The sequence below is a fragment of the Salvia hispanica genome, chromosome 6 (genome assembly GCF_029641045.1).
Source record: "Salvia hispanica isolate PSC_SH4W2 chromosome 6, Shi_PSC_v1, whole genome shotgun sequence".
Taxonomy (NCBI): Eukaryota; Viridiplantae; Streptophyta; class Magnoliopsida; order Lamiales; family Lamiaceae; genus Salvia; species Salvia hispanica.
In genome coordinates, this window is record NC_142697.1 from 23744220 (window position 1) to 23763483 (window position 19264).

General features: G+C 38.1%; 2 protein-coding genes across 3 annotated transcripts; one reads left to right on the forward strand and one right to left on the reverse strand.

Moving 5' to 3' along the window:
• The first annotated feature begins 2871 nt into the window (after positions 1-2871).
• Positions 2872-6779, forward strand: LOC125207681 (serine/threonine-protein kinase PBL34-like). 2 transcript variants are annotated; one of them, XM_048107128.2, is made up of 7 exons: positions 2872-3697; positions 4632-4966; positions 5070-5205; positions 5470-5606; positions 5712-5835; positions 5968-6477; positions 6572-6779. In XM_048107128.2, the coding sequence occupies exons 1-7, from the start codon at positions 3502-3504 to the stop codon at positions 6667-6669; spliced, it is 1536 nt and encodes a 511-aa protein (XP_047963085.1). In that variant the 5' UTR covers positions 2872-3501; the 3' UTR covers positions 6670-6779. The 2 variants fall into 2 exon arrangements, with proteins under 2 accessions (XP_047963085.1, XP_088916434.1); XM_089060308.1 differs by having other exon boundaries at positions 2875-3697; positions 5968-6779.
• Positions 6780-7208: 429 nt separating this feature from the next.
• LOC125207682 (2-oxoadipate dioxygenase/decarboxylase, chloroplastic/amyloplastic-like) lies at positions 7209-9471 on the reverse strand. Its single transcript, XM_048107129.2, has 7 exons — positions 9109-9471; positions 8828-8977; positions 8535-8750; positions 8299-8420; positions 8053-8216; positions 7754-7908; positions 7209-7568 (listed from the first exon to the last, which is right to left on the reverse strand). The coding sequence occupies exons 1-7, from the start codon at positions 9364-9366 to the stop codon at positions 7470-7472; spliced, it is 1164 nt and encodes a 387-aa protein (XP_047963086.1). The 5' UTR covers positions 9367-9471; the 3' UTR covers positions 7209-7469.
• Positions 9472-19264: the final 9793 nt, after the last annotated feature.

Genomic DNA, 19264 nt, shown 5'->3' on the forward strand with positions numbered 1-19264 from the left:
AACTTATTATATTAGTATAAAATTAATAGTACTCCTGCTATATAAAGTGGCACTTGTATTCTCTTAATATTTTCATTCACTTTTCTTCCTATTTTTTAAAATCCACATTGAGTTTAAAAGTACTCCAAGATTTTAACATGTAGACAAAGGCAAATATTACACTTTTAATTGCAAGTTAAAATCTTTTTTTATTGTGATAAGATGAGATTCATTTTTAAACTTTGCGCAGGATTTTACATTAACTAAAGAATGCAATAGATATATAATTTGTCATTGAGATTACTTCATGTAAGATGTTTTTACGCATGCATCTCACTAATGGATTATACATTTGCGTGTAAATATATTGTAATAATTCGTTATTTTGTGTATTTATCTTCTATTTTATCCTATATTACGTGTTCCGATAAACTTACAATTTGAATGAAAAAAATAGTAGTCCTAATATTTTATAATACTAGTTGATTTGATAACCCCTATGAAAAAAGTTTCAAAGATAAAGATGAAAGGAATCATAAATAGAGGATTTTTACTTGAAAGTGATAACTAGTTTTCACACCGTAGCCTAAATTATGACCGCACCCACCTCTTATGTTTCACCATTTCAATTTTATGCGCCGCGTTGATCTAATGATTAAATCACATTTTCCATATCCACTCTATTATTAGTGCATGATTCATGTCAAATAATATTCGACAACAGAATATAAATAAATCATTCAACAATAATATTTTAAATCTAGAGTAATATTTTATTCAACAATTTACCAAACCAACTTAGTAAACTAAGGCTAAATACATGCATGCTCTCATATTTATAATTCCATGTCTCCCATCACTAATTAGGACTCTCCCAATTTTAATTAACATTCTTTTATGATTGCAATTTGATTTCTTGATCTTATTCTTACGATCTAAAATATCGCTAGCGTGTTGATAAAATAGCGGATTTAATTGTATAGATATAAAATTAAACATAATCACTATATAATAGTAAAATCTTTTTGATTAGACCAATCATAAAAAGTGAAATCCAAAGAAATAATTAGCGACTAAACAAAATTTTTTTGCCGAAATTCCATAATTAGATTGAGAGTGCGTTTGAACGCACAACAACGACACGTCACCGAGATGGTGGGTCCCACCTATTATTCTCTCATGCCCGCCCTGCCCGCGGTTTCCACTTCCATTCCATTTTGTTGAAAACTGACCGCTCAAAAGTTGAAACAATGTCAATTTTCCATTAAAAAATTAAAATAATTTTCCCTTTTTCAAGCAATTTCACCTCATTTTCTTATATTCCATCACACATAATTTTACCCAATATTCCACTTTACTCCGTCCCACATAATTTTACTCATTTCATTTTTATTATTTTTGGCAGTGGACCCCATTTTCCACTAACTCATTCCTACTCACATTTTATTATAAAACCAATACTTTAAATGTAGGACTCACATCCCATCAACTTTTTCAATTCACTTTCTATTACATTTCTTAAAACTCGTGTCAAGTCAAATTATGTGAAATTACGTGAGAACGGAGGGAGGAATAGTTTATGTACCTTTACTGCTTAATTTGTGAGTTAAATAACAATTACTACAAGTCAACTGGTTACTCTAAATTATCAACCTACGAGGATGAACTGTAAAAACAATATATAAGGTGCCATATTTTTTTCTTTAATATTTTAGTCGCCTTTTAGAATTATTTAATTTAATGTCAAAATTCAATGAATTTGATTACACCCACGACTCTGTCCAACTAAACCAGACCTACCAATTTCAATAGCATGAATATAGAAGCTCTATAAAATAGGGTTTAACACAAAAATATCGCATCCCACTTATTTACGTGGCACTTTATCAGTATAGTGTCTAAATATCTCCCATGTATTTAGCTCTATTCATTAATCGTGGCACTTTATCAGTATAGTGTCTAAATATCTCCCATGTATTTAGCTCTATTCATTAATCTAAAAAGGATTAGCATCTGATCAATTATAAAATAAAAATGGGATGGCTATATACATTAATTTTATACTACCGTACTGGTTTTGGCATTTCTGTTTCTACATCGCCCGAATCGATGAGTTTTTAAAAGAAAAGGAATGAATGAATACTCACGATCACAAATCACAATATTATTTCATTATAAGAAAGGTCCAAAACTCGTATTTTTTGAGTGTTTTCCTATGCTACCGATCATCTTCTACATTGAAATTTAAAAATCTAATAAAGACAAAGAGAAAAAACTATATGCATAAAGGGTAGTGGAAGTTATCAATCCTTATTAGGAGCAAACATTGTACTGTAGTTAAGAAGGTTTATTCATATTTTGGACTACCAAATTTATCAGGCAAAATCAGTTAACTATCTTATAAAGAGTATGAGTCACATTATTTTTTAAGTAAGAAAGCCAAAAGTGTTATGTGTATACTTATTCTAAACTATTTGCCATAGTTCGAAATTAGTAAATATCAATTAATTTGTTATTTTGTGATTGCCTACAACATATCTTAGTCAATATGTATGAGATTTTGGTACTAATATGGAAAAATACTGATAAGATTGTTAGGAATTAGTATATCATACTCCATACACACAGTAGAAACACCCTAAAATGCCTTCTAATGTTCACAAGCAATACTTATATAGTATTGAACTGGTAACAACATATTCAACCTTATGTTTTAGATCTCAATTCAATATACTCCATTTGGCCATGAAAAATACTTCTTAGTTTCATTTTGTTATTTGGGATGCTCATGAAAAATAATCTCATTTCATGGAAATTTTTCTTTTACTTTTTCTATTTTTTCCTCCTATTTTATCTTGTATCTTTCTTACTCATTATAATTTGCATAACAAAATAATAATAACAAGAGTGATTGTTATTATCTGACTCCAGCTCTGCTTTCATTTATATAATAAAAATAATACAGTATACTATTAACAAGAGTGATTGGTATTATCTGATTCCAGCTTTGCTTGCTGCACAGTATCAAGGGGGAAAAGTTTTGTGTGTGAAGGTAAAGCATGTGATCTGCAATCACTGAGCTCTTTTTACCCATCTCAGTGTGAATATCTGATACAATCTCCAATTGGGTCCGAGTTGTTTCATCAAAATTTTCAGGGTTTTAATTGGAATTTTTTTTTTAAGTGGGAAAATTATGTTTTGTCGTCTTTTGAGATGTTGAGCAGCTGATCTTTCTTAGCTTTCCTTTTCGTCTTCAAATTTTCTTGAATAAAAAGTCGGTCCTTGAAAGGAGGAAAGGTGCTGTTTGCGATTTGGGTTTCCTGGAAGTGTGGGAAAGGTTTCACCTTTTCATGTTTTGGTTAATTCTATGAGGCGGGTTTGATTTCTTTTAGATGGTTGTGTGGAGATTTGTTGTAAAATTAGTGGCTTGAAGGGCTTATTTTAGGATATTTGACAGAAGAGGGTGGTTGAAAATTCTATTGCTTTCCTGGGGTTTTAATGATTTTTTGAGGTCTGCTGAAGATGGGACTTGGTAATGACGCTATAAAAGTGGATTCTTTGGATGTCAAGATATCGAAGGGGAGGAAGAAGAAAATAGTTGATGATGATGATGGTGCAGTGAAGGAGACTGGATGCTGCATCAGTTTGAGGTTTATTGGCTGCTGTGCTGCTTCAAGATCTAAAGTAGATAGCTCTGTGAGTAGCATCAGCACTCATGGTAATGTCCTCATTTGGATTTGAGTTTCAACTTTTGATTACTTTTCTTCTTCTGCTCATGTTATGTTTAGTATTGGTTTTAGCTCTCAGTTTGGATTGATATGTGCTCCATTTTTACTTCTAAGTTTGATTAAAGAAGTTGGTTTTCCTTCCTTTTTCTTCTTCTCTTCTGTGATTATGTGTGGTGTGAGGTATTTTTGCGGCTGTCAAATTTGTAAGTCAGCAGTAATGATTATCCTTCCTTATGAATATGATTTGGTGAGCTATATGAATGCTAATTTAAGCAGATGGAAAAGGGCAGTGGAAACAATAGTAGATGATTCTTCTCTGATTTAGAAATCGAACAAGCATGTCAAAAAAGGATGGTTAAGGATATTCTTTTTACAGTTTTGATCTTCAAATCTTATAATTTTTGTGGAATGGAAGAGGGGTAGAAAAGGTGAAGCAATGGGGAAAGTGTTGTCTGTAAATTGGCTGAGAGATTGGAAGTGTTGGTGAGTGGACAGTGGAAGCCCCGTTAATGAATCATTGGATATGAAACGGAAAATGATTTCATTAGCTTCGCCTCCCCAAGAAAATTTGTTTTTAAGTGTGAAAGCATTTTCTTCTCGAAATGTTAAGTTTCCTAATGACACCCTGTCTTTTATACCGAGTCAAACTATAGAAGAGTTTTTGAAGCTTCACTGTATGTAATATTGATTGAGCTCCTAGTTTTATGATCATCACTGATGCATTGTTTTAAGAAATACTCATGTTCTTAGTCAATGGTAATTTTTCATAACATCTGCAGAAAAAATTTATCTACAAATTGTGGTTGATTTAGCTCATTACCAAATCATGCTCCTATTACTACACCGGTAGATATCTTGAGGTTCCATATCATGGAAGTAGCCCATATACATTCTTATCTGTTGTATTGTTCTGCATGTGCTCAGAAATAAAATCAACAAACGGTACTAGCAGAGATCAACCAGTTGGTGCTGTTATACCATCCACCACCACAAGCAATGCTGAAAGCAGTTCTTCCAGCTCCAAACTCGAAGAGGAGCTTAAAGTCAATTCTCGGCTGCGGAAGTTCACATTCAACGACCTTAAGTTGGCGACGAGAAATTTCAGGCCAGAGTCGCTTCTTGGTGAAGGGGGATTCGGGTGTGTGTTCAAGGGGTGGATCGAAGAGAATGGTACAGCACCAGTAAAACCTGGGACAGGACTTACCGTTGCAGTAAAAACGCTGAATCATGATGGACTTCAGGGCCACAAAGAATGGATGGTTTGCTTCTTACTTAATGCAATTCGCTTGAAGCCATATGCTGCTTTCTCTTTGTTGTATTGCCTTGTGACTGGGTTGATCCGACTTCGTACAAAATTGGCAGGCTGAAGTGAATTTTCTGGGCGACCTTATTCATCTTAATTTGGTTAAATTAATCGGCTATTGCATCGAAGATGATCAGAGGCTGCTCGCTTATGAGTTCATGCCTAGAGGAAGCTTGGAGAACCACCTTTTCAGAAGTATTCACCTTTGTTTCTTTCAGTCTTGAATTATGATATATTGAGATTCAAGTTTATAGCGAGTACTTATCAGTTTTATAGAGCAGCAAGCCTGTCTAGGACCAGGATTGAGGATATACCTTTCAAATCCTTTCTTCTCCTCCTATTTATTAAATTTATTTGTAAGAAAAGTGAGTAGGAATTTACGACATTCTGAAAGTGAAGGCAGTGTTAGTTTTGCTTTTTTAGTTTTCTGTAGATTTTCAATACATTTTTGGATTGTAGGATCTCTGCCACTTCCTTGGCCCATTAGGATGAAAATAGCTCTAGGTGCTGCCAAGGGGCTTGCTTTTCTGCACGAGGAGGCGGAAAGGCCAGTCATATATCGTGATTTCAAGACTTCTAACATCCTCTTGGATGCTGTAAGTTCTCGACTTATTGTAAACATGTCCTTCTAAATTACACTTGTTCTGATTATGTATCCACTCTTTCATAATTTACCTGACTGCAAAAGGATACTCTTGCAGGAATACAATGCCAAACTTTCTGATTTTGGACTCGCTAAAGATGCTCCAGATGAAGGCAAAACTCATGTTTCTACGCGTGTGATGGGAACGTATGGTTATGCAGCTCCGGAGTATGTCATGACAGGTAAATTCTCTGCCATTTCAATTCTGAATTTCGTCCGAGTCGACTTCTGTTTGAGTTCCCCATTAAAGAAAAAGATGGTTTCACTTTGGCGTCAAACATTTTATGGCTTTCCTTCTATTCCGGTTGTTGCAGGACACCTGACATCAAAGAGCGACGTCTACAGCTTTGGTGTTGTTCTGCTCGAGATGCTGACAGGCAGAAGATCAATGGACAAGAACCGCCCCAATGGCGAGCATAACCTTGTGGAGTGGGCCAGGCCCCATCTGCTCGAGAGAAGGCGCTTCTACCGCCTGATAGATCCTCGTCTCGAAGGCCATTTTTCAATCAAAGGCGCCCAGAAAGCTGCCCAGTTGGCGGCACACTGCCTTAGCCGGGACCCAAAAGCCAGGCCTCTGATGAGTGAAGTTGTTGAAGCTTTGAAGCCTTTGCCGAACCTTAAGGACATGGCCACCACATCCTACTTCTTTCAGACGATGCAAGCTGACCGGAGCAGCCCCAACCCAAACAGCAAGAATGTGTTTCGAACGCAGGGGTCCTTCACCAAAAACGGGCAGCAGCAACCTAGAAGCGTCTCGATTCCAAAGGGGACACATGCCTCACCATATCATCAGAACTTAGCTCAGAATTCTCCAAAACCAAATGGTAAAGCATAGTATCAATTGGGCACTAAATTCTTCTTATCCGGTAGTCTACTCGACCTCTGAGCAACTTAAGTGATGGGAGCAATGCGATGCAGGGCCAGATATGAGGTTTGATAGGTTAATGGTTACGCGTTGGAATGCCTCCCCCATCTCCCTCCCCTCTTCCTCCGCCTACCCTCCCGTTGTAACATAGAATTGCGATTTTAACAGTGCATTTTGTTATGTAAGTATTCTTGAAGATGGGAACTTCTGAGTTCTGCTATTCCATCTTCCATTCTCATTGCTAAATGTTGGTGTTTCTCATGGCAGAATGTCATCAGAAATTAGTCTAGGTTGAGTTTGGTATATGGAAATTGAATTGAATTGAATTGGAATTGAATTGGAAGGAGTTAATTCAATCCCAAATCCTATGTTTGGTAAAATGAAGTATATATGAAATTGAATTTGAGGAATTTGTGATCACACACTTTACACAAAATACACACATGACACACATTACACAAAATATACACAATATACGCATACTATACACAAAAAAAAAACACAAATTCCACACTCTAAAAAAGTACACACACTATACAAAAAATACACACACTACACAACATACACACACTGCACACCACTTGTATTCTCTCCATCAAATCAATGGTTTAGTGATTCTCAATTCCCAGTTCTCAATCCTTAAGTACACATTTGAGATATTAAAAATGCAAGCCAAGAATTTGCAGAGCATTCAGAAAAAATAAATTGTAATAAAGAAGAAATGGATACAATCCAAAGTCACTGAATCCATCAACATCTAGACAAGGGTAACTGCTAACACTGACATTTCACAACCTTGCTTTCTGCAAAGATTCAGACAGTATAGTATTTCTATTAGAAATGAGCACTCACCCCTTAAAAGGCCTTATAAGGGGAAATGTTATCCATACTAATATAGATGAGCTAGGATCATATCTAATAGTTTCCTCGTACACACTGTTGTCTCGTGCCTCACGCAGCCTGCCTGCTAAGCTGATCCTTAGATGTGCTCTCGAATATCTTATCTGCGTTCCCAACCTCAAAACCATCTCGTCTGTGGAACTCTTCAACCTGCGTAAGCAATGTAAAAAAGTTAAACACACACAAACAAGCAAGATGGCAAAACTACTATAAACAAGATAGGCATGTTCACCACTGGAGGAAAATACTTAGGAATACTGCTGTCAATTCATACAAAAAAGAAAAAAATTCTAAGATTGAATTATATACAAGAGCAAAATATTGAGTTAGGAGACCTTGTCCTCGGCTACATTTTTGAACTGAGGAAGCACGAGGCGTTCAGCAAATTCAATATAACAGCGTGGTATTGATTCCGTGATTCCTTCAGAGAAGTGGAAAGAAGACGAATCTGCCACGGTTGAGCTTTGTAGCAAAAGACCATCAGGGCTCACTGGGATGACAAAGCCAGCTTAGTAAGTCATTTGATAAATTCAATACATCATGATATAACAAATGGACTCTGTGCTTGAAGTTATTCATATTGGAGATGTAGTTGTAAGACTGTAACAATGTGACCAAGGTCCCAAATACTGACCCTTGAGAATGCCTCCTTCAGAGTTCAATCTGAAACCATTCTCCTCAATGAACTTATTAAGATTATCGATCTTCCGTAAATTTGATTTGAGGCGATGAGCAGAAACAGTGACATGATTCAACGCGTACCCATTGACAAGGGTCCATGCAGCATACTCACTTTCCCTGCAAAATTCAAAATTTTTAACTCTGTAAGTCCTTGCACAATCATATCTATTTCAAAATGCAGAATCTTTCTATCACATACCGGGCCAACTGTTGGAACTCGGAGAATGAGGGTGTTTCCCATGTCAAACATCCCAGTGCACTGGCCAAAGCAGAATGCATATATCCATTCCCAGACATTGCAGTGTATTTTTTGATGATTTTCTACATACAATTTGATACTAAATGAGCATTGATTTCATAAGCACATACATACTCTGCAACAACTAGTAGCATTTCAACAGAATGAACTTCAACAAAACCAAACTTGAAATCAACCTGAGCTTCTGAGGTCATTTGATCAACAAGAAGTTGTGATATAAATATCCGTGGCAACGGGCCATTAACGCCTGCGCCAGCACCAGCACGAACCTCAGAGGGAGGCGAAAACCAATAGGCTTTCAGCTTCTTTGCTGGGAAGCTCAACTCATCCCTTTGCACATAACCAAAATCCATAAAGAATCTAGCTATGGAATCAATCCCATGGTCATTCACCTAAAGATCAGCAACCATCAATCCATAAAAAACATGGTCTTCAGTAAAAATGAGAAAATTGAACAGAAAAACTTCACCCCGAAGGTGCGAAAAGCAAAGTGATCATAACAAATATGATCCTTTTCATATGAATGAACAAGATCCAAGATTCTTTTAGCTGTTGGATTCCTCTCTAGATAAACATTCTCCATAGCTGACAATGTATTCCTGAAGAAAGATTCCCCTCCCTGCAAAATATCAACTAAAGCTGAGGTTCGAGTTCCCCACACACACACACTATATTAAACTCAACTTTCCATATCAGAAAACAATAGTACAATAGTAATTCTGAAAACCATCTGTAAGAAAAAATCCCTACCGGAAAGGAAGAATCTTGTGGAGGGCCATGATGATCGGTCGACGCTGAGATGCTGGAAAAATGATTTGTATTTCTCCCATGGAAAATCATATTGATTGTGCGGAGGGAAAGAGAAGAGGAAGATGAGAGAAATGGAGATGACGAAGGAGATCGGAGAGAAGGAGGTGGAAATTTGAGCATAGTGTTGATGGGTTCTTTGAAAATCTTGTGGTTGCTTATCTGTGAATGTGCACAACATTTAATTGACCGTATCACCATTCATGCCTGTAATGTTAATCCTCGTTTTCAGCCACGTCACAGGTTCCATCATTTTTCTCTATTATATGATAGAAACCGCTGAATTATTCTCGAATCTGTTGTGTAGAAGACTTGGAAAGATAACTGTCCTCAAAAGTCCAAACCATTTAGGAATTCTCTTTTTCCAAAATATCAGTCTTTTCGTTTTATACGTTACTAAATGATGATGAGAATTCAGTTACGTTTCATATCCTCTACCGTATTACCTTTATTTGTGGGCCCGGGACAAGAGGCTGAAAGTTAAATAACTAATTGACATGACACACCACCCTCTATATCCCCGTCTTGGTAAGAAAAATTCTATTGTGTTGAGAAGTAGAGTGACTAATAGTATCCACAGTGGGAACTAATAGTATCCACAGTGGGAGAGCCGCGGGCCCCCACTACCGAGGCGCAAGGAGGACGAGGCCCAGGGGGTGGACGAGGGAGGGCCGAGGCTCTTGGGTGCCTGCCGCGGCTCGCCACTGCACGGGCTGAGAGCCGCGGCCCTGCCCTTTCCGATTTTTTTTTTAATTTCAAAAATTGATTTATAAATATTACTTCCTTCCATTTTTTTTATCATTCCATATTCTAAACCCTAATTGCAATCTCTACCGTTTTCAAACCCTACAAAATGCAAGGTGGAGATGATTCTCCCGGCTATGGAGACTTGGGATTTGGCAACTTTTCGTCTTCTCAGCCGTGGAGATCGAGTCCTACCCCCCCCCCCTCCAAAATCGCCATCGACGTGGGGCCAATCACCCCAATACCGGGGTCAGTCCTCCTCTCATCCGCATAGGAACGTGGGTCGTCCCCAATCGTGGTTCGGCGACTATCGGCCCAATATGGACGCGATCAACAACCCTTCTCAGCAATTCCAATCCTCTCAATTCCAATACACCCAATCCCCTCTATCTGAATCTGATAGATTCACGTTGGAACAACTTATGGGGACACCACCAGAGACCCCGACATCCGATACTGTGGATATGGGGAGAGGAAGCGGTGGCGGTGGGAGAGGCACCGGGGGTGGCGGGCGAAGTCAAGGCGGTGGGGGGCGAAACGGCGACAGCGGTGGGCGAAATGGCGGCGCGGGTGGGGGGCGAATCCAAGGCGGTGGGCGAGGCGTCGGTCGCGACGGAGAGCAGGGGACCGGCGGTGGAGGCGGAAGCGGTGGCGATGGCGGTGGAGGCCGGCGATCGACCTTCTACAGCACTGAAGAATCCCTTGCTGTAGCCAGAGCATGGGAGGCTGTCACAACCGATTCTATAATTGGTACGAGATCAGACCGACGTTTCCTTCTGGAAGCGCGTTCTAGAAGTGTACAACAGATTCAAACCAAGATGGGAGCGTCGAGCGTACACCTAGCCAAATCCGGAAGAAGTTCGGAAGGATTACAAAAGCGTTGAAGAGGTTCAGTGGCATATACGAGACCAACTCCACCTTGCTGAGAGCGGCCGCACCAAAGCCGACGTACAAGCATTGTCTTTTCAGTTGTACAATACTGAAAAGTGGCCCAAGTTTACCTACTGGGACGAATACCTCGTTCTGCGTGACTGCCCTAAATTCAGGTCCCTCATCGACCAGGAGCCTGTCCCTGGGCCGAAGCGGAAAAGACTCGGCGTCGCCGGCAACTACAGTAGTAGTAGCGACTCACGTGCCTTCGACCTGAACGACGATGCTTCGGAGGAGGACCCCCTCTCCACACTCTCGCAGCGCTAGCGTGCCGCAATCCGGGAAGCTAGAATCGGCTCCCAATTCTCCGCTGCGAGTGCTACAGCAATGCCCTCGACACCGAGGGCGGCGTTGGCTCATACCCTAGAGGTCCAAATGATGAAGCAACTTCAGGATAGCTTGGCCTTGTACGAGAAGTCGACTGAAGAGAGGGGTTTTTGCACGTGTGTCGTGTGCACGTGTCCCTCCTTTCAACAAGATTTATAATTTTCCCACTATTATGTGTCCGCTTCGGAGGCTGCAAAAGAGGCTGTATGGCTTAAGAACTTCCTTCTGGACTTAGGTGTGGTTACGAATATGCCCAAGAGCATCACCATTTATTGTGACAATTCTGGTGTAGTGGCAAATTCGAGGGAACCACGGGCTAAAGCGAACAAACACATAGAGAGGAAATATCATATCATTCGAGATATAATGCAGAGAGGAGACATACAAGTGGTCAAGATTGAGTCAGAAAACAACCTGGCAGATCCTTTCACGAAGGCATTAGCGGTCAAGCCGTTTGAGAGCCATGTTGAAGGAATGAGAGTTAGACTAATTCAAGACCTCAATCCGCTTTCAGTATAAGTGGGAGAATTAGACGTTAGCACATTTTTTTGTATACTCGAAAGTGTTTTGAGTATAAGTGGGAGATTGTTAGAGTTTGTGTACTAGAAATCACGTTTCGAGTGATTGAATACTGTAAAACTCTTATTTTATTTTCCAAGGAATAAAACCAGGGACGGATCTGGTGTATAACTAGATGGGGCAAATGCCCCACCTCAATTTTCCATTGAACATAGATATATATTATTATTTATTCTAATATACTACATCTTCACACTAATTTGCCCCTCTACATTTAAAATAAAAAATATTTACTTGCCCCTCCTCCAAATCCGCTAAAATACACACTGTCTCACACCTTAGAAAATAGAAAAAACCTGCTTTATGTAATTTATCGTCCTTTAATTTACAACTGAGGAGGCAGAGGCTCTCTCCATCCCCCGTTACCCAAATTATTTCCATTATATTTATAATATATTTTAGTTTATTATATTTTAGAATTAATTAATTTATTTATACGTTAATATTTTGCCCCTCCGTCTATAATTTCCTGGCTCCGTCCCTGAATAAAACAGATTATTTTTGTCATAATATTGTTATGTTTTACATTTAATGGATGTTATTACATGTTTAAATGTATAAGTTAACTTAACAAAGTCTAAGTCTTTGTTTTAGTAGACCGGTTGTGGGCGGCGTCCACTTTAAGGTAACACGGTCAGTCCTAAATAAAGAAAAAGAAGAATTTCACGACCTAGATGGAATTAGACTATCTATCGTGAAAGGTTGCAATGTCAGTCCGCATATTTCTAAGCCTTACTTAAATAAGATGACATTGGTGTGGTATAGCACTGAACGGATCTAACAGCAAGACTTGTCCTTGGGCTATCTACTGAAAGGCGAGGTCTTGATAAATATTTGTTTCTTAATCAATGTAGGTTAGCATTGAGCATACGGTATTGATTATGCATTACTTTGACTTATCAAATGGTGCGGGTTTTTCGCAACCCAATAATCCTGATATATTGGGTAGTGGTGATTAATATCTAGCGGTGCTAGGATTGCTATTATATTGAATCGTGCGCGAGGTGAGTCTCATTTGATAATGTCCTCAAGAGGAGCGCGAAACAAGGTTTTATTATTCGGAACCTAGCTAGTTGGAGTTTGATCACTCTATGAATAATAAATAAGCGTTTCATGCTGAGTCCACTCTTGGAATTAATAAGAAGTTAATTAATTAAGTCCATAGCAGACATTAATTAATTAATGGACATTTTTATTTTAAGCGCGGGAAATAAAAGTTAAAACGAAAACCCGGATTACTTATAATTTCGGATTTGGATGGGGAGAGTTCAATATTACTTCTGTAGTGGCTGCTCATAATATTCCAACTAAAGTTTATATTAAATTGTGGGTTCAATTTAATTATTAAAAAGTAAATTGGATGACCCCATATCCAAAACCTTCCATAGATCCCTGTCTGGGCCCAAAAGGAACTTAATATAAATAGGAGAATAAAGGAGACAGAAATCATAATTTTAATACACAAAATTTTCGTCCCCTCTATACTAGAGGAGTTCGAAATTCTCTCCAATTAGGAAAAGGATTTCTTCTGTCTTCTTTATTTAAGTCCTAGTATTCTAGTGAGATTAGATATCAGAGTACAGTTCAGGAACCAGAGAGAAGATCTGTGGTCTAGTATTCAAAGCGTCACGTGGAGAAGCTGATAGCCATCTTCAATTCTTTGGAGAATTAATTAGGTATTATTCATGCTCCGTAAAAAAGTATGTTTTAGGTTTCAATATTCTTAAAGCATGATTAATTCAAGTTATGATCATGATACATGTGAGAATTACGCGAATAGATTTTGTCTAAATAATCTGCTAAATAGATCTGATTATTATGTGATTTATTTCTGCAATTAATAATTATTTAATTATGATAATTCGAAAATTGCAACGCTTCCGCTGCCAGTTCCTTCAGCAAGAGCGGGGTCGAACCACATGGGCTATGGACCTACTCGAGATCGATTCTATGACACAAGCGGAAAAGGGGTTGGTTGCTGCCACGCATTCATTAAGTTAAATTAAATCTACTTGACCTGGCGGAATTAAACTGAACTCTATCTATCTGACCTAGGGGATGGGAAAAGTACGGACATTTGCAACTTGTAAACTAGAGTAAAACTGACTAGAACACTTGTAGCTGAAGGAACATGCTGAAACTTTCCCAAAATAGGCAAACAAAGATGCAAAAGTAAGTGAGGACCATTTTTCCTAAACATGCTGGGGCTGGCAGAAAGCTATGAAAAGCCAAAAAAACAAAAGCAAAAAGCAAATATGATTTTCTAACTAACTTCTACTTCATCTTCTCCAAACAACCAAGTAAAAATAGAGCATAGAACAGAGCTTCAACACCATTGACGGAATAAAACCGATCATGCTTCAAAACGAGACGTAAATGAGAAATTTAAGCTAGAACTACCAGATCTACGCTATTGGGTCAAGCAGAAAATGAAATGAACACAGATTACCTTGCATGCATCACCTAAACTATCAGATCTCAAAAATCGAGCACATGAAAAACTAAATCTCAACCTCTAAACTACTGGAAAGCATGTAAACAACATGGATCTAAACATCTAAGCCACCAATTGCGAAAAGCATCCAAGAAACGTAAGTAAATACCATCATCAACATGAAAATAAACACCGAAGCTTCATAAAACTGAAAATAAGTCGAGATCCAAAGGTGAAGTCGTCAATTCCTCCGATGAAACTACATATTTAAGCCAAGAAAGCAACAAACTATCTAACTAAACTAAGAGAGCGGTGGCGTTAAGCGCCTACGAGAGCTTTTTATCTAAACTACGATAGCGTTAAGCGCTCCCTCTTCATTGTGGAAAGCCTATATTTATAGAGTGGCTTCAACTTCAACCCTAAGGCAACTTCCTTTCGGTATTTGACCATTTTACCCTTGCAGTAATTGATGATCTTCATGTCAGCACGCCATTCTGTCTGCTTGACTAGGTAGGCGACTTTTTCTGCACTTCTGCTCCATTCCGCCATTCTGTCTCCTTGACCAGGTAGGAGACTTTTTCTGCACTTTTGCTCCATTCCGCTATTCTGTCTCCTTGACCAGGTAGGCGACTTTTTCTGCACTATTTGCTCAATTTCTACTCAATCTGAATCTGCTTGGTCTATCTACTTGATCCAGCACATACCTGCACACTTAATATCAAATTTGCGCATTATCTCCCCAAAAAGTATGTAATATCACCCAAAACCAATGCATGAAACGATCCTTATCAAACTGCTCACACTTAAACCATACTTGTCCTCAAGTATGAAAGACAAGATAAAAGAAATAAGGAAAGTTTCAATGCATGGTTTTCACTTGACCGACTCTAAAGAAAAGAAACAAACACAAACTCCTAGACCTAGACGCAAAAAGACTTAGACAAAGAAAACAGACACACACACATACGAAAACACATTGACACATAAATGCATAAACTGATTTATTTTCTAGTAGCCATCCCCACAAGATTAAGGTCAATCCAAGAATTTACAGTCTCCGAATCCTCCCCTTCCCTTCTTCTATCTAATCGGTTTGTCAGTTCGTCAAGATAGCCTCTAACTTTCCCAATTGTTGGATTCGCTCGATCACTCATTCCTCACTAGGGATGTTAGGATCGTTCACTCTTATATTGCCAAACCACTGATGCCTCGGGTCAGAGAGTTCCCCTTTTTGGGTCAGGTTATAATTGTTCCCTACCCTTGATCTTATTTTTCCCTTCCCCTCTGGACTTCGTCTAGCTTATACCTCATATTTCTCCTGGACTTCGTCCAGCTTATTCCTCCTTTCACCCTCTGGACTTCGTCTAGCTTATACCTCCAGTACCCTTTCCCTAGGCCCGAGAGGTTATTTCTATCACCAAAACTTTTCTCCTTCTAAGTTCTCTCCCTAAGCATTAATTGGTAGCCCTCTCTTTTTGTGTTAGTATAAAGTGTTTAAGGCTTATAACTCACTTTTATGGAAGGCTTCACAACTAGATCAGTTGAGGCATATTCTATCGTCCTTACTTCGTCCAAACCGATTTTGATTTATTAAGGAAAATGACATCAAAGTTGACATGCATTCTCTCTTCAATTACTCTCACTAAGGGGCTTTTGCTTTCACTTTACCAGTTATGCTTAAACACAGAATTACCTCCTTACCTCCTAAACGACTCACTACTAACTCCTAGACCTAGCAAACAGACACACATGCTTGACACTGACTTGCACTAACTTCCTCTAACTTTACATTGCACTGCACGCACATCTACTTACACAAAGTAGATGGTGCAACGGCGCCATTTGAAGAGAGGGTTTTTGCACGTGTGCACGTGTCTCTCCTTTCAACAAGATTTATAATTTTCCCACTAATGCAACAAATATTACTAAGTATAAGCGGCAAGAGCGTGGTCGAACCACAGGGACTATGGGCCTACTCGAGATCGATTCTATGACACAAGCGGAAAAGGGGTCGGCTGCTGCCACGCATTCATTGAGTGGGTTAAAATTCTAATCTACTTGACCTGCCGGAATTAAACTGGACTCTATGTACCTGACCTAGGAGACGGGAGAAGTACGGAAGGAAAATAAAACACAAAAAATATTTCTCATCATTTTAATAAAACATGAAAGCAACTAAAGAAAACAATTGAAACTTACTAACCAAGCTAAAGACTTTCCCAAAATAGGCAGACAAAGATGTAAACGCAAGTGGAGACCATTTTTCTCAAATTAGCTGGGCTGACACCAAAAAGCAAAAGCAAAAAGCAGATTTGATTTTCTAACTAACTCCTACTTCATCTTGTCCAAACAACCAAGTAAAAACAGAGCATAGAACAGAGCTTCAACACCATTGACGAAATAAAATTGATCATGCTTCAAAACGAGACGTAAATGCGAAATTCAAGCCAGAAGTACCAGATCTACGCTACTGGGTCAAGCAGAAAACGAAATGAACACAGATTACCTTGCATGCATCACCCAAACTATCGGATCTCATAAAATCGAGCACGTGAACAACTAAATCTCAACCTCTAAACTACTGGAAATCATGTAAACAACATTGATCTAAACATCTAAGCCACCAATTGCGAAAAGCATCCAAGTAACATAAGTAAATAGCATCATCAACATGAAAATAAACACCAAAGCTTCATAAAACTGAAAAATAAGTTTAGATCTAAAGGTGAAATCGTCAATTCCTCCGATGAAACTACATATTTAAGTCAAGAAAGCAACAAACTATCTAACTAAACTAAGAGAGCGGTAGCGTTAAGCGCCTACGAGAGCTTTCTACCTAAACTACGATAGCGTTAAGCGCCCCTCTTCATTGTGGAAAGCTTCTATTTATAGAGTGGCTTTAACTTCAACCCTAAGGCAACTTCTTGTTGGTATTTGGCCATTAACCCTTGCAATAATTGAGGATCTTCATGGCAGCACGCCATTATGTCTCCCTGATCAGGTAGATGACTTTTTCTGCGCTTCAGCTCCATTCCGTCATTCTGTCTCCTTGACCAGATAGATGACTTTTTCTGCGCTTTTGCTCCATATCTACTCATCGTCAACTTCCTGATCCTCCTAGGTACGAGTGATGACTTCTGGTATTTTACTCTAAAATCAACTATTTTACACCTGTCAAGTCAATTAGCACAAACTCCTGGGTCCAGCAAATTTCTGCACACTTAAGCTCAATATTTGTGCATTATCTCCCCCAAAAGCATATAATATCACCCAAAACCAATGCATAAAATGAGCCTTATCATCGACTGATCCGGAGACCAAGAGATTCTACTACGATCTCATTATTCGACTGAGGTCGAAGTTGGGGTGGGGCAAAGGGTCGCAGACAGGCGGTGCCAGCGGCATTGGGGGCGGTGCTACGGCAGTAGGGGCGAAGCAAGCGACAGTGGCAACGGTGGCGGCGGCGGTGAAGATGATGTGATGGATGACGACGGCGACACCGAGTAGGCGGGCGGTGGCATCATTTTTTTTATTGTGTTTAAAAAATTTTCGTTGTATAATTTTATCCTATCTATAATACGACGAAAATTTGGTTTCAATATTTTTTAGTAATTTTTAAAGTATGCATTTTTTTAAAAAGTATGTATTTTTTAAAAGTATGCATTTTTTTAATTATTATAGGCATATAAATTTTATTCTAGTAATATTAAAATATAACAAAAATGTATGAAAATAATTTTAATTGTTGAAATATAACAAAAAATGGTGGCCCGGAGGGCCACCATTGTAGTGGCCAACAATTCATGGGCAGGGCCAAGTTTGTTGGGCATGCCCAACAAATGGTGGCTTGGGCATGCCCAAGAGGGCCACCATTGTGGTCACTCTAAATCCCTACTTATGCTGTTAGGAGTCCCGTTTGTTAGTGGCACGGATTTTAAGATATGTTAAAAAACGTGATTGAAAAAAAGTTAATGGAATAAGAGTTTCACTTATATATATTAGTTTTAAATGAAATGTGAGTGAAATGAGTTAGTGAAGGTGTGACCGTATAACCATTTATGGTAAAGTAAACCGGGATACCTATTCGCGGACATACTAAAATGAAAAAAGGGGAATCTTATTCGCGGATGGAGGGAGTATTCCCAATTTTGACGATGAAATTTTCAAGAAATTATTTGAATTATAAAATAAAATAAAAAATAATGAATAGAAAGTGAATTATATTTTTATATACTTCATTCGGACTCTGTAGTGGAGGCATTTCTTTTTGACACAGGATTTAAGAAAAATTGTTTTAAATGAGTTAAGTAAATGAGAATAAAGTAGAAAGGAAAAAAGGTAGAGAGATGAAGAGTGAGTAAAGTAAGAGAGTAAATATTTTTTATCAAAAAAGGAAATGACTCAGCTACAGTGGAACAACCCAAAAAGGAATACGACTTAGCTACAGAGAGCGGAGTGAGTATTAATTTTAATAAAATGTTAGTAAAATGTGTGATCTACTTAGCAAAGTGAAATAAAACATTAATTAATAGACGGACTAAAAAAGAAATATGGGACAGTTGAATGGCGGATAAAGAGAACACTCCTATGAAGTGAATTGTCAGAGTAAACCACAAAATTTAGTTACATTCTAAATTTATTCCACAAATTTAGAAATCAAATAAATCTCATTCTAATTTATTCCACAATTTTGGAAATCAATCAAATCTCACGGTGATTTTTATTTACAGTATTTATTTTGGTGAAATTGTATTTAATGGAGTATGATTTTTATTTTAAAAATCATGTAGATATTATTGTTGATAGGTTAAACAATATTATCTATTAAAAAAAATAATTAACACCATTGGTTAAAAAATTACACCTAGTCGATTAAAAATTTTCACCAAAGATTAATTAAGAACAAATCCAAAAGTAATGATTTTTGGCTGATTTTCAATATTAAGTGACATACCAAACTTCAACCAAAGTTTTGATTTTGATAATTTGCCCAAATTTATGTATTTGGCCTTTTAGATATATGACTCTACACATAAATCTCACTCTAGGTGATTTGATAGCGTGTTGGCATAATTATCTGGTTAG